Raw genomic sequence first — 14,730 nt, forward strand, 5'->3', positions numbered from 1 at the left:
TTTAATCTGTTATTTTTTCTCAAATTAATTAATCGAAATTAATCAGTTATTTTGACAGCCCTAGTTTATATCAAAACTATTCTGACAAATATACCAGCAGAAAACTTGAGAGGATTTTTATTGGAACCAAAACTTAATCTTGCATATACATAACAAAAAAAATCAGCAGTATGACATAATTTGTTAACAAGACTCTGAATCATTTCATATTTCCTTTAGTGGAGACAGTAATGACAGCATGAAATATCATATACACAATTTATCAAACCCTTCAAAAAACATTGACATGGACATCATATTTACCATGTTTAATCAAATCACATATGACCTGTAGACCACCAACTAACCTGGCAAGTCATCTCACATCTTCTCACTGTGATAAAAAAAAAAAAAAAAAAAGTCAGAGAAAATATTATAAATGACTGTTTTGGCTGTCAATGCGCATACACATAAGAATGTGTGGGTACCCATCTATTGCACTAACATTAGAGTAAATCACTCAAGATCAACAAAACAGCTGGATTCCACTAAAGGTAGATCAAGATGAGGGAGCCGACACATAGCTCCTACCTATCTAAATGGGCGAGGACTTCCTGTAGCTTTACCAATAAGGCACGATGCTCATTGGGGCTGTTCTCCAGCACATTACTCAGACGACTCAGGTAGGAGTCCAGGGTGCTGATTGAGGGCGTCTCACCTGTACCTGAGAGGATATAAATGGGAAGAGAAAGTTAACGTGATTACCGAATGGTTCACATTGCTAACTACAGCTCACCAGAAAAGCACATCCTATCTGCACTTGTATAGCTAAGGTTTGATGGGAAATGAATAGTTCATAATTGCTGTAATTAAACTTTAATTAGTAAATTGTCTAGATTGGGTGCATGTATTTACAGATTAATTTGCTATTACTATCCAAGAATGAGCATAAGGCTTCTATTTTCACCAAAACTGAAGAAGTGATTACTGCCTAAATCAAGTTGCTTAAATTACTAACAAGACAATTTATTTATCTTTTCACTAAGTCTTTTGACCCATAACCCCCCCCCCCCCCCCCCCCTATTTGTTAAGCGACCTTGGGTACCATGAAAGGCGCTAAATCAGTCCAAGTTATTATTATTATTATTATTATTATTATCATCATCCTCATCATCATCAAGATGGCCGCCAAGTGGGGGCACTTGCCTATAAGGACTTTTAGGAAAGCGAGGCCCCTGGCGGGGCTTACAGACCTGGGAGGGGCACGCCAGAGAGGCTGCTGACGAGCGTCTGTTTGAGGCCCAGCAGGTGCCTCTGCAGAGCCTGGGTGCGCTGCTCGTCCTGGCCCAGCTCGGCCTCGAGCCGCTCCTTAGCGCTGTACATGTTGGCGATGTGCTTCTGCAGCACTGCGTTCTGCTCCTCGAACTCCACGTTAGCCTTCCGCAGCCGTCGCAGCTCCGCCTCGCGGGCTGCAGACAGGGAAGAGAGGAGGCACAATGGGAGCGGTGTGGCTAAGGAATTTGGGCTAGCATGCAGTAACCAGAAAAAGTTGTGGGTTCAATTCCCGGCTGCTTCCGTTGTGCCATTGAGCAAGGTTGCTCTGGGGACACTGGTCCTTGTAAAGATTAGCATATGTAAATTGCTTTGGATAAAAGCGTCAGCCAATAAGTGAGAAGAGACACAATGACAGTGAGTGAGTCTGAGTAGTCGGAAAGACAGTCAGAGATGCAATTCACGTAAAATCTTTCCGCTTACCCTTATTTTGGTCCAAAAACTCCTCTGTGAAAATGGGTATATCAAATCCATTGGAAAAATCTGAAGACTAATGGAAAAAAAGATAAGATGTATACAAAATGACCGACTGACTAAATAAGAGCTATATTTATATGTAATAACAGATTGTTATAGCAAAAAGAATACAGATATGAAAACTGTGGATACCTTTAACCCTGTTTGTCCGGAGCTGTTGATTATTACTGATGATAACTCCTCTGTGAAGAAAACCAAAGGTGTAGGTAGGTAGGTGATACAATATGCACAGAAAACAGTGACAGTACAGTGATCAGGCTATGATACATTCTCCCATCAACCCCTAACAAACAGTTGAGTATGGACTCACAAGCAATTTCATAATTACTAGGGGGCCCACACTAAAACAAGACAAAAAGGATCACTTTATATCTTAATGAATTCTATGCATCTAGTATCTTCTTGTCATACAGTACATAGAAAGGTTTGGACCTCTCTTTATCTTCTTGTCCTGGACTTTTGCTGTGGTTATCTGGTAAGCTTCACTCTGCTGGTATTCTCGTAGTTCTCGGGCATACTGCACTTTCTCCCGCTCAGCCTCATCCAGGAAGCGCTAAAGATAAAGAAAACACAACACAACTCACATCATTTCCAAGATGTGTTGAACCTATGACCTTCAACCTATGTTGAATTGTTATATAGGGTGACCAGACGTCCCTGGTTTCCGGGGACAGTCCCCGATTTCGGTGACCTGTCCCCGGGTGGAGCTGTCCCCGGAAAAGTCCCCGGTTTTCACTGTGACTGACAGACCCAAAATTGGAATAAAATAAAGAAAGAAAAACACTGACCAAACGTACAGTTGCGCACCCTTCACGCACAGGCTCAAGCCAGTCAAAGCAAGCGCTCAGCTCAGACATGTTCTAGAATGCCCATATTTCTGGTAGGCTATTTCGATTGGTAGAATCTATGAAATGAAACCACTTGTGCGGGGGAATTATTAAACTATTCATCACGAACATGCCAGCTGCTCAAATCCAGGTTAAACTAAAATTGCCGAGTAGCCTACTCGTCACACAGATAGCATACATATCATACGCAGATATCACGCGAACGGTCAGAATCTAAGCTTTCCAATGATATTAGCGCCAAGTTGCTGTGATAAATGGTTCGCGAGAAAATTAACAATGAACTTATGTAACAACTCTAGGCCTACAACAAGCGGTTCCTGAGTAGTCCGGTTTTGAAATTGCAACAAATTTCTACATGGTCTCCAACTTTGGGCCAAAATTATAATGTAGGCCTATTCTCATGTAAACTATTTATGTCAGTACAAAATTATTTGTAAATTGTTTAGCCAGAGTAGGCCTATCCCACCATAATGGTTGTCATTTGCCAGATTCCAGACAATCACCTACAAATTTCAATGTAGCCTATATTTCTACTGGCATGCTTCCTAATGACAAAAATATAAAGGGAAAAAAATCATGAGACGTGAGTTATTTTTTCTTGATATAAGACTGACAATAGGCCCTATTAGGCTACATAAGACAAATAGTATCACATCATACATTCTCAGATATGGGTATAGCACAGACTGTCCTGAAAAAAGAAGATAGGCAATACAATGACCAAGATAACTAGCTAGATTAACTATCTGAACAACACGGCCACTAGGATATAATTTCATGGAGTGCTGAAATGTAGCCAATACTATTTTGGACATTTAACTGTGAGACTGTGAAGAAAATATGCTTTGTGGTTGGGCAATATCATAACTTATTGCAATATTATAATTATTCCACCTGTGTGTGCATGGTTAAAATTCTGAAGTGCAAGTTAGGCTACAGCACAAATATTTCCATCCATAGATAATGAAGTCTAACCTCTGAATTTATTTTCAAAGTGCACCAGATTGATGCATTTAAATGTTAAAATATATCAACTTTTCTTACGGGGGAGCATGCCCCCGAACCCCCCTAGGGGGGCTTATGGACTAATGCAGCTCTAGTGACACCCCTGGGACAGTGTCCCCGTTTTAAGTTTACAAATATTAAAATATTACATGTTTTACGCTTCTCAACTTAAAATGTCCCTGGATTTTGTCTCAGAAATCTGGTCACCTTATTGTTATAGCATGTCATGTAACTACATAATTCCTACTGAATGAAAAAAAAAAACTAAAAGGTAGAAAGTCTGAAAACTGTAAGGATCCAAACAAGAAGACTTTTACATTTGGAACGCTTCGATCTTCAGGATCTCCCTCAAGCTGGCCTTCTTACCTTTTGACCTTTCGTTCATTTGCCTTGCACCTGACAAGTGTTGTGATTGTGCACACCTGTATCACATCTATGTTTGGGGAGCCTCTGCTATACCTGCTTGTCATGAGGAGCCAATCGGCTCCACTCTGCGCCGAGTCTTTTTGTGATCTCTGGGAAGGGCAGGTCAGGGTGCAAGGCACGGATCTGTTCCCGTCGTTCATTCAGGAAGCGCACGTAGCCTGTGACAGGAGCCTTGGGGCCATTGGGCAGCACCTTCTTCCTCTTCTTTCCCTTAGGCCAGCCACGCTTTTTCACTGGCTGAACTGATGACATCGCCACAGTATTCTACATGGATAGAAACACAAGCTGTCAAAATGTATGATAAAGCCAAGGATTAAGGTTGCAACACCTTATAACCACACATCTTGTTTGTCCTGTTGTCAGGACGTGTTCCATATGGCTATTTCCATTCCAAAATGACTAGACCAGAGTGTTTGGCATAGCACAATGTCAGAAGCTGAGCTATGAACTAGTGAACTATTGAGAGAGGAATATTAGGTTGTCATTTAAAAGACCAATAGTCACCTCCTCGTGTGCTGATTCTGGAGGATGATGGACACCTCTGTGACTAGTTGCATGATCATTCACTTCCTGCTTCACACCCATGGCACTGAATCTCCCTGTGCTACATCGGAAAGCAAATAAAACGGGACGTTAGTGGGAGGCAATCAATTGATATGACTTGGAGGTTTCTCTTTCAGTGTGTACTCACTCATGCTGGTGGTGTTTCGTATTCTGTGACATCTCCAACTAGATCACAGGATAACCTAAAGGAAAATAATTTTGGTTGCATGTTATTATATATAATTTATCTTTCTACAATATTTATCAGCGCAACGGCGTGTATGCCTACAATAAGGAAAACATGATCATCTACATTAGCCAACATTTTGGAAACCGGATTCATCATATTTTGCATTGCACATCAATGTTACAGTCCTCTTAGAACACGAGAGCTTGGCTCAACGACAACAGCACATCCGCTTTCAAACCTGCAAGTACCCAAGCTCAATTGACCATCTTCAGCTGGCCAACAAAATTGTTTACTTGCATAAGGCTAACGTTAGATGTCTATGTTTCTGGCTAGCTTCCGACTCTGAAACAAAGACATAACGTTACAATTTTTGGACTTCAGTTCGCGAAATGAAGAAAGGTGCGTGTTAGAAATGGTCCAATTACCTACCGTAATTTATTCACAAATATTTCTTCCAATGTCTAAGCTATACACTATTTAGTAAGGAAACTTTTACTGTTTGTAATTATTAACATATAGCTCATCTTCTTCTTCTTTTGTGAGGAATGTATAACAAACTGGGTTTAAATTGTAGAGATGTATACCGCCACCTATTGTTTTGGAAGGAAAATACCACTTCCTGTCCGCAGAACAACCTGAAAAAGCAATCTGAAGGCCATTCTTTAGGTCTCTCCCCATAGTTTTTTTTTTTTTTTTTTTTTAGTGTGAGTTGGTGTTGTGTCTGTAGAATGTGTTTTGTAGCATGCATTGATTTTAGTCAGACTGCCCATTATTGTTACTTTTTGTAACAGGAATTTGGCCATTTTCCCAAACATGTAGCAGTCTTTACATTATCCTTTGAGGGCAGTCTCTAAACCGGTTATCACTGCTGGAGACATTTACGCATAGTATCGGCCTTCAGGTCATGCCTTGGCCACTATGCACTTCAGATTAGGTAAGCCCTAGCACTACATTGAGTTGAAAACACTTAATTGGTCCATCCAAGTTAAGTCAAAACATCACTACCAACAACCCCTAAATACATCTAGGGTTTTCTATAGTATCATTATTTAAATGATATTAAATGTGTGTGGGTGAATTCTCTGTCCTAAGTAGGAATGTTTGGAATGCATTTTGGCCATGGCCTTAATGCAAAGACATAATGCAAATGTTTTATGCAAGTACAGACTCAATTATCAGTATTCAATAGTGTGCACGTAATGTAGTTAAAATACATACATTCAAATGAAATATTAAAGTAAAATGAAAACGTTTTCTTTTGTGAAATACTGCCAACTTAATTTTGCCCTCTCTTTGCAGTCATGGAAAGCGTTTCATTTACCGTGTGTTCCGGGGTATGCGCTGTTGTGTGTGTCTGTTCAAGCAAAGCCTGCAGTGTTCTCCATCCAAGATGGCTGCGGGTGAAAACAGTAACAGAGCGCCATGCCTAAATTTCCCAAATTGCGGACCTTTGGGTAATGCTCAGCCGAGCAACAGTGCCCACTCATCGCCCACAAGCAATGGGGGTTCGATGGGATCCACCGAGGGTGCGTCTAGGGCAGCGGGGAACGCAAACACCCAATCAGGCCCTGACGCTAGTGGAGGCGCCGATGTTGCAGTACGAGCTTCGCCGAATATACAGAACTCGCGGCGGCAGTCAGCAAGTCAAAACGCCATGGCTGCATATGCGCCAGCAGCCGCTGGAGGACCAGCCTCTGCATCAAATATGACGGCTACATCAGCCGCCACCTCATCTTCAGTGGATACGTCTGCAAGTTTGTCGTCGGTTCTCAACAGCACAGCATCCTCTGCGTCTGTGTTGGTATACCGTGAACCTGTTTACAATTGGCAGGCCACGAAAAGTACGGTCAAGGAAAGGTTTGCTTTCTTGTTCAACAACGAGGTCCTCAGTGACGTCCATTTTTTGGTTGGGAAAGGAATGGGAGTGCAGCGAATACCAGCGCACAGGTAGGAACTGTACCGTTGTCGTTGACGAAATATTGTAACAATTTGCAGTAGAATTTCAATGCATTCATTTGCTTGTTATAGTGTAAAGTATTTAGCACCATTCTTGTTACCATGTCAGGTGTGTATGAACATCTGTAACGTTAGTTCATTCAATGTGGACGTATCTCCATTACGCATTCTATGGATCGTCATGTAGGGATTTTATCTTAAGTTTCATTATGTCAGGGCTTACATTTCTTATGTATTGAGGATTTAGGTCAACACGACTCTAGTCGTCGCCGAACAAACGAGTGATTAACCTGGTCAGTGTTTGACCCTGATCAGTGTCATCTAATGTCTCGACAGATTTGCTCTCGCCGTGGGAAGTGCAGTATTTGATGCTATGTTCAACGGAGGCATGGCCACCACCTCGACGGAGATTGAGCTTCCCGATGTAGAACCAGCTGCATTTCTCGCCCTTCTGAAGTAAGGGAATTCAGATGTCATGTTGGATTAGGGATGCCTTGGTGTTGGAAAAAACACGAGGGGCTTTCTGCCCCTGTAATGTCCTTCATGTGTCCTCTTGTGCTCCTGTGATGCAGTAGAGTTTACACACTTTGCTTAATTGCTGTTGCAGTGTGTCTGAGACAATCTGTCGCAGGGAAGCATATTATGAGGTGGGGGTCATCAAGACATTGACAGGGTGACGGGGCACTACCTCTACCTCTATGTAAAATGATGTTGCACTAACATTAGAACATTCACGTCCCAGGTTCCTGTACTCCGATGAGGTCCAAATAGGCCCAGAGACCGTGATGACAACTCTATACACGGCCAAGAAGTATGCAGTGCCTGCTCTAGAGGCACATTGTGTAGAGTTTCTCAAGAAGAATCTACGAGCAGACAACGCATTCATGTTACTAACACAGGTGGGCTACATCATAATCTGTATAGACAGATACATACACTTACTATAATTGTTTCTATTTTCATATAATACACATGTCCCTTTAAAAACTAGTTACTGTGGGTTGTGTTTGGATGAGAGGAATCACTGTGTGTTATTGTAAATATCAACATCTATTTTTAGGCAAGACTATTTGACGAGCCCCAGCTGGCCAGCTTGTGCCTGGAGAACATAGACAAGAACACTGCAGATGCCCTTGCTGCTGAAGGCTTCACTGACATTGACCTTGGTACATACCATATAGCCTGCTGTGTTTTAAAACCATTTTTGTTTCCAGACAGTGTTCCGGGTGCCGTCTTCCCTTTGCTGTTATGTGTTTTGCATCTTGATTCTTTGTTTCAGTGGTTTCAGCGGTGGTTACTTTTGATTCAGTTGATCAAGATCTCAAAAAAGGCCAAAATGTAGCTGATTCAGAGAGCCAAGAGTATGCATATGACGACTCCTTGTTGGCCCTTAGAACTGTCATCATTTATTTTCCATTGTTATTATTCATTGACAAAAAAACTGCTAACTGCAACATGACCTAGCACCAAATATTGTCACTGAACTGTAAGTAAACCTCAAGGCCATCAACCAGACATAGCATAGTGTGGAATTAATTCATGATTATGAGCATTTGGGTGTTTGCTCAGGAGAAGATATGTTTAAGAAAAGGCAAGTGATTTATCAGACATGAGAAACACTGTAAACGGTTCTTTCTCTCTCTCTTTCAGACACCCTTGTAGCGGTCCTGGAGCGGGACACACTGGGGGTGCGGGAGGTGCGTCTCTTTGCGGCCGCCGTGCGCTGGGCGGAGGCCGAGACCCAACGCCAGCAGTTCCAGCCCACCCCAGAGAACAAGCGTCGGGTCCTGGGCAAGGCCCTGTCCCTCATTCGCTTTCCTCTCATGACCATCGAGGAGTTCGCTGCAGGTAAGGTCAAAGCTCTTGCTCACCCACAGTCAAACACCCCATAGGCATTTCCTTTTGTCGTGTAATCCTAACACAGGGGTGGGCAAACTTTTTGGCTCAAGGGCCACACTGGGTTTTGAAAATTGGCCGGCGGGCCGCACAACAACCCCCCCCATGACACACACATAAAAAAATACATTTTTTATAGCCTATAATTTAGTATGACAAAATATTTCTTTTAAAATATGAATTGCTTAAAAATACTGCTAATTTTATGCTGTTTAACAAATGTATAAATTGTGCACTGTCGCTTTAAGACAGTCGCTTTAATTCACGTTTATTTTTCAATGATCTTCTGCCTGCTACGGTATGGCCCTCTCACACTTTTTAAATGGTCAGTAGTGGGAACTACTGCTGCGGTCATGATTTCCTTTTAAAAGTTTCTTATAAGAAGGAGATATCAATTATCAACAATGACAAGCCAGCTGGAACCTGCGGCTCTCTCTCCCTCTCGTGAGTGCAGACGCGTTCCCAATTAAATGGATCGCCGCAGTTTGCCCACCCCTGTCCTAACATGTATCTTAATGTGTCAGTTGACTGGTACTCTGCTCTCTTGAACTCTTATTTGTTATCTTTTATATTACTCTTATAATCTCTTTTTTTCTGTGTTCTTTCATATTGCTCATTTTCTATTACCAGTGTTTATGAATTGTCGTGCTACATAAATAAATGTGCCTTGCCTTACTGAAGTGTATTTATGTCTGATGGCTAATTAGGTCCAGCTCAGTCAGGCATCCTCACAGATCGGGAAGTAGTCAGTCTGTTCCTGCACTTCACCGTGAATCCCAAACCTCACGTGGACTTCATCGACCGACCCCGCTGCTGCCTGCGGGGCAAAGAATGCAGCATCACACGCTTTGGTCAGGTCGAGAGCCGCTGGGGATACAGTGGGACCAGTGACCGGATCAGGTGGGTGTTATAGGCATGGTTGTTTATATTGTTTATATTTTATAGTGGGCCCTGGATAGTGGAAAAGTTATGTAAATGCACACACTAATAGTGTTTTGCTGATTAATACCTATTATTATACAGCTTTTCACAATGCTAGTAGAACGCTCCATTGACTTGAATGGGATTTCCCAACATTCTACGGTAAAATATATTCATGTAATTAATGCTGAAACATATAATTACTGCTGTCAATGGCAACGGGTTTTGTGCTTCTGATTTTAGTCTTTCATATCACTCCACAAGTAGTCCGTTCACTTCTTGCAATGGAACTTCATTCAAAAGTGAGCATAGATTTTAAAAAACATATTTAAGTTTCTATAACACACAATGCTCTGGCCATTAAATAGCCTTAGTTGCTGAAATGGCCTTAAACAAACAAACAAACAAACATCATTCAAAAGTGAAAGCAGATGGTTGATCAGCTGTGTTCTAAAGAATGTTTGATTCAAGTTCAGCGTGTGTTGCAAACTATTTGTTTCTCAGCAAAAGCCACGACAAAACGGTAACAAATAAATGTAAAGAGACATATCATGTGGAGTTTATTTTGTTCGTTTTGGCAAGCCGTATAACAAGCGGGATAATGTACGGAACACCGGTCATTATCGGGAAAATAAGTCCCTTGAGGGGGAAGCAAGACCCCTCTGCTGGCACGTCGGGGTCCGGTTCGCCTTGTCGGGACTTATTTTCCCGATAATGACCAGTGTTCCATACATTATCCCTCCCTAGCATCACAAAACGTATGCTGTATGCTCGGGACTAGGGAGGTTCATTTCTCATTAAACCTTTTCTGATAGAGATGATTGAAAAGAAATGCATGTTATCATTGTTTATTGCCATATGACTTGCCATTTATCTGTTACCATTCAGGCATTCTGGTTCTCCTGAGAAATAATAAAACTAAACTGATATTAAAATACAACTGCAAAGTTTGGCATAATGCACTGATAAACAAACTATTCTTGTAACAATCCTTAAGGTTCTCAGTGAATCGCAGAATATTTGTGGTTGGATTTGGCCTCTATGGATCTATACATGGCCCTACAGATTATCAAGTGAACATACAGGTACGATCTGACACTAACTGTACTTGTATTGTCCATGTAAGAATGACATCTTTATTTTAGTAATAATGTCCACTCATTTGTTTGCATATTGATTGAGACCGATGTGCTGTTTTCATATAGATCATTCACACCGACAGCAACACAGTGCTTGGTCAAAATGACACTGGTTTCAGCTGTGATGGGTCTGCAAGCACATTCCGTGTTATGTTCAAGGAGCCTGTGGAGATCCTTCCTAGTGTCAACTACATCGCCTGTGCCACCCTGAAGGTATAATTCCTCTATCTAGCTGCCTCTTGTCCCAAAACAGTAATACAAAAGATGGGCAAAGTGGCAAATGCATTGACCACATTCTCATTATTGAGAACATTAACAATGAATGTATATATTTATTTACATTGACCTTTATATATTTGTATATGTTTATCTTTTTACACACACACACACACACATACATACACTTATGTTTACATATGTGCCATTACATGTGTGCAATTTGCCTAGCAATGAGAATTATGTTTGGTCCATACAATATTTGATACTTTGTTCATCTCTCAAATTAGGGCCTATCATCTGATGGTCATCTTTTGGTCCACATGGTTTCTTATACTTGTATACTTTTTTTTTTACTTTACTGACCCAGGGACCAGACTCGCACTATGGAACCAAAGGTATGCGTAAAGTCACCCACGAAGCCCCAGCCACAGGCACCAAGACCTGCTTCACATTCTGCTACGCCGCAGGCAACAATAACGGAACATCAGTGGAAGACGGACAGATACCGGAGGTCATATTTTATACATAATGTTGGATTGACTATGTTCTTTAAGGAATAGCTATTCATTCAGTCACATGCTAATTCGATGTACTTCAGGCCTCCCAGGAGAGATCAGTGACCAAAACCAGTATTTCATTTCTTTTGTACTCTGCATTGATATTTCCCCCCACTACATCATCTGCAGAGCATGATTTAAAAGAGTCCAGTTTGAATGGAGATGCTGTAGTTTACATTAGGGCTAGATCCTGAAGTTTCAGAGTCAAGACTGCTGATTGAGGGGAGACACTGAATGAACTGAAGATGGCAATCACAGTTGCTTAACACATTGTAAGGTGACAAGCAAATATTTGATAGTTGAAACTAAATACTGTTTTGCCTCTGGTTTAGATGTGATTTAATTCCTTGAATGATAGCACTTCAAGTCCCAACATAAAACTCTAAATCAATTCCTAGCTACTAAGTCAATGTTTCAGTTTCATTAGTCGCACTGATGCACTTTTGGTCTAGTCTAACGCGGCTAGCCATGCATGTTATGGCATACGATGCAGGAAAATACCACACTAGATATTTTCACTCAGCTGTTCACCTTATAAATGGACTGTTGCACATCTCTCCAAAGAACCTGCATCAGGAATGTCAAGACAAGTCGAAGGACAACTCTTTCAGTTCAGGATTTTGTGGGCCATTTCTTCTGATGGTTGTTTGCACAGGATTGAACCATATCATTTGGCAATTTTACTGTTCTACTAACCGAGTACTTTTCCCCTGTACTTGATTTACCTGCTCTTTTCAGGGGCATATTCCAAGTATGTGGCTTAGTGACAACCCTGGGTGAGTTAATTCAGATTAAGTTGTAAACCTAATAGAAGCAATCAAAGCCATATTGCTCTTTTTTCAGAAGGTTTAACACTTTCTCGGGGTGTTTACTAAACCACAAACTTGATACACCCCGCAGACGTACTGTGTTCTGAGCTTGTTGATTGTATACTTTTGAGGGTGAACAGAAATGTCTTAGAATGGGAAGGGCGGGGATGGTCAGGAAATTGAATGTACAATTACTTATTTGCCAATGTATATGTTACTGGTACTTTATACATTTTAAATTCAGTTACTTGTAACCATCTGTAAATAAAATTCATGTTTGCATACATGGAACCAAACCACCAAAGTAATGTTATTCACTTGGACCATCTAGTATAATAATTCCATGTTTGTATACTTTCATTTTAAATTTCATGGAAACAAAATGAATACAAAATAAAACTGAAAATTCTGTGATGGTGACACATTTTATTTCTTTTAGTTTATTTAATATCTTGTCCAATATGCCAAGGGTCCCCAGCCCATAATTGGAAGATATTCACTTCAGCCAAGCCAAATTTTGACTGACCCAAATGTATGTGAGGAATCATTTTCCTAACTATCTTCCACCATAGAAGCCATGCTAAACATAAAACTCTGTCTGAGATGGACCTAATTAGCCATCAGACATAAGTAGCATAACAATTAATAAACACTGGTAATAAAAAAAATGAGCAATCTAAAAGAACATAGGGAAGAAAGAGATTAAAGAGTATCAGAGTAAAACTAGAAATACAATTCCAAGGAATTATCAGTGCATGAAAATGCAAAAGTTGTGATGTAAAATATCATGTATAGTTAAAATAGATAATGCAGAGCTGGTTAGGCTACTATGCTAGGATAGACATGGTGGTTGCATAGTAGTTTAAAAGTAGACTGTTTAAAAGTTGAATGTAGATAGTTTAAAAGTTGGTAGACAGAGTTTTATAGGTAGATAGTTTAATGGATGTTGATATGCATAGCATAAAAGTAGATAGTTTAAAAGTAGACCATTTAAAGGTTGAATAGATAACTTAAAATGTGTTGATAGATTGGTGGTTTAATGCATGTTGATATTCAAATAGTTTAATGGCTGTGTATAGGTAGATAGTTGATGATACTGAAAGTTGGAATGGCTCTACTGCTTGTTAGCAGTTATGCTATGTTAATCATGTTACTTAGCTAATGTTTTCTAACAGTTTTGTTAAAAATGTTAACAATGTTAACTATGCTAACCATGTTACCTAGCTAACTTAGCTAATGTTTTTCTAGCAGTTTTGTTAAAAATGATAACAATGTTAACTATGCTAACAATGATAACTATGCTAAATAGCTACAGTTGGTGGAAGTCATAGTTGATGACAAGTGACAGTTGGACTGGCTGAACAGTTAAAAAGTTCAGTAGTTTAATTGGTTAAATTATTTAATAGGGAATTATTGTAGTGAGGACTTGTTGCGTTTTGTGTCCACTCTGGTGTCAGACGGGGCTCCCGTGACACAGTTGAGATCGCTACTCCATTGTTGTGGATGTGTGTGTGTGTGTGTGTGTGAATTTGCTTGTCTTTTGATCCTGTAAGGCTCTCACAGCCCGAAAAGAGGAAGCACTTTATCAGTGTAAGTGTTTAGTGTGAGTGCCCTTTGTTCTACGGGCTCCGGATTTGCACTAGGGTTTACTTGACGGAGAGAATCTCTCGTAGTAGATTGAAATCCATGAACCAGAGTTTAAGGATGATGAAATGGTACTAAATGAGTTCTTTTTTATCCAAGTCCGTTGACTCTTGATTTTCTTATTTCTTTTTTATATAACGATGACCCTGCTCATGGGGAGATTCTCAACCCCATTCGCACCAGTCAGTCCTTTTCTGAAGGTTGTAGAGGTCAAGAGGTCCGGCCCTCTGTTTCTCACTAGTGTCTTGGAGAGAGGCCATTCATCCGTCGAAAGCTAGACCACTGAACTGAAAGCTAGGCCTAGGAACTTTGTTCACCAAACAATACATTTGACAACAGTCCAGTAGCGTTTTGGATCCGTTACACAGCATTAAGACTTTCCTTCTTGAATGCCTACTGAGTTCGCTACTCCTGTGTATATCAGTGCATTGTGCAGTAAAAGTTTGCCCATAAATAGTGTCTTAGAAAGTGAGCCCTCAAACGGACAACTTACCCAAATTGAGTCACCTTTAAAAAATTGCAAGCAGGGTGTTTGATGTTCTCAGCAACACAGGGGAGGCAAAAAGACACAAAAAAGAACTCTAAACTGTCTTTTAACAAACCCCTAACTAAAAGTTAGGGTTTTGACTTTACTAAATACAAGAAAAATAAAAAGCAGAAAAGCTGAAGCCTCAACAGCTTGGTCCAAAGAAAAATGAAAAAGGAGAGAGAACAAAGGGGTCATTCCCTTTTTATACTCTTTTTATTGAGCGGACTCTTTGTTGACCCTTAACAGTCTTACAGTCTCTT

At 40.5% G+C, this 14,730-nt stretch overlaps 2 protein-coding genes across 5 annotated transcripts; one reads left to right on the forward strand and one right to left on the reverse strand.

The window, feature by feature from the left end:
- Window positions 1-101: 101 nt before the first annotated feature.
- hmg20b (high mobility group 20B) lies at window positions 102-14,587 on the reverse strand. 3 transcript variants are annotated; one of them, XM_042058209.1, is made up of 10 exons: window positions 14,435-14,587; window positions 4,759-4,813; window positions 4,572-4,671; window positions 4,101-4,331; window positions 2,221-2,341; window positions 1,921-1,970; window positions 1,735-1,801; window positions 1,233-1,448; window positions 571-703; window positions 102-373 (listed from the first exon to the last, which is right to left on the reverse strand). In XM_042058209.1, the coding sequence occupies exons 2-10, from the start codon at window positions 4,788-4,790 to the stop codon at window positions 361-363; spliced, it is 963 nt and encodes a 320-aa protein (XP_041914143.1). In that variant the 5' UTR covers window positions 4,791-4,813; window positions 14,435-14,587; the 3' UTR covers window positions 102-360. The 3 variants fall into 3 exon arrangements, with proteins under 3 accessions (XP_041914143.1, XP_041914142.1, XP_041914140.1); XM_042058208.1 differs by lacking the exon at window positions 14,435-14,587 and adding an exon at window positions 6,122-6,241; XM_042058206.1 differs by lacking the exon at window positions 14,435-14,587 and adding an exon at window positions 5,230-5,344.
- On the forward strand, window positions 4,820-12,717 carry btbd2a (BTB (POZ) domain containing 2a). Of its 2 annotated transcripts, XM_042058203.1 has the most exons (11): window positions 4,820-5,199; window positions 5,592-5,734; window positions 6,100-6,747; window positions 7,093-7,212; window positions 7,499-7,655; window positions 7,817-7,922; window positions 8,407-8,604; window positions 9,360-9,552; window positions 10,571-10,658; window positions 10,779-10,925; window positions 11,299-12,717. In XM_042058203.1, the coding sequence occupies exons 3-11, from the start codon at window positions 6,137-6,139 to the stop codon at window positions 11,458-11,460; spliced, it is 1,782 nt and encodes a 593-aa protein (XP_041914137.1). In that variant the 5' UTR covers window positions 4,820-5,199; window positions 5,592-5,734; window positions 6,100-6,136; the 3' UTR covers window positions 11,461-12,717. The 2 variants fall into 2 exon arrangements, with proteins under 2 accessions (XP_041914137.1, XP_041914136.1); XM_042058202.1 differs by lacking the exon at window positions 4,820-5,199 and having other exon boundaries at window positions 5,350-5,734.
- Window positions 14,588-14,730: the final 143 nt, after the last annotated feature.

This window comes from Alosa sapidissima, chromosome 12 (genome assembly GCF_018492685.1).
Source record: "Alosa sapidissima isolate fAloSap1 chromosome 12, fAloSap1.pri, whole genome shotgun sequence".
NCBI classification, from domain to species: domain Eukaryota; kingdom Metazoa; phylum Chordata; class Actinopteri; order Clupeiformes; family Clupeidae; genus Alosa; species Alosa sapidissima.

What these genes read in the sequence shown, in the direction of transcription:
- hmg20b (XM_042058209.1), bottom strand. Translation starts at nt 4,790, where the DNA reads ATGTCACAGAATACGAAACACCACCAGCATGA. An exon ending in GTTTTTGGACCAAAATAAGG is followed by an intron (nt 1,449 to 1,734) that starts GTAAGCGGAAAG and finishes CCCTGTCTGCAG; the next exon opens with CCCGCGAGGCGGAGCTGCGA. An exon ending in CTCTGGCGTGCCCCTCCCAG is followed by an intron (nt 704 to 1,232) that starts GTCTGTAAGCCC and finishes ATATCCTCTCAG; the next exon opens with GTACAGGTGAGACGCCCTCA.
- btbd2a (XM_042058203.1), top strand. Translation starts at nt 6,137, where the DNA reads ATGCGCTGTTGTGTGTGTCTGTTCAAGCAAAGCCTGCAGTGTTCTCCA. An exon ending in CATCGAGGAGTTCGCTGCAG is followed by an intron (nt 8,605 to 9,359) that starts GTAAGGTCAAAG and finishes ATGGCTAATTAG; the next exon opens with GTCCAGCTCAGTCAGGCATC. An exon ending in GGGACCAGTGACCGGATCAG is followed by an intron (nt 9,553 to 10,570) that starts GTGGGTGTTATA and finishes ACAATCCTTAAG; the next exon opens with GTTCTCAGTGAATCGCAGAA.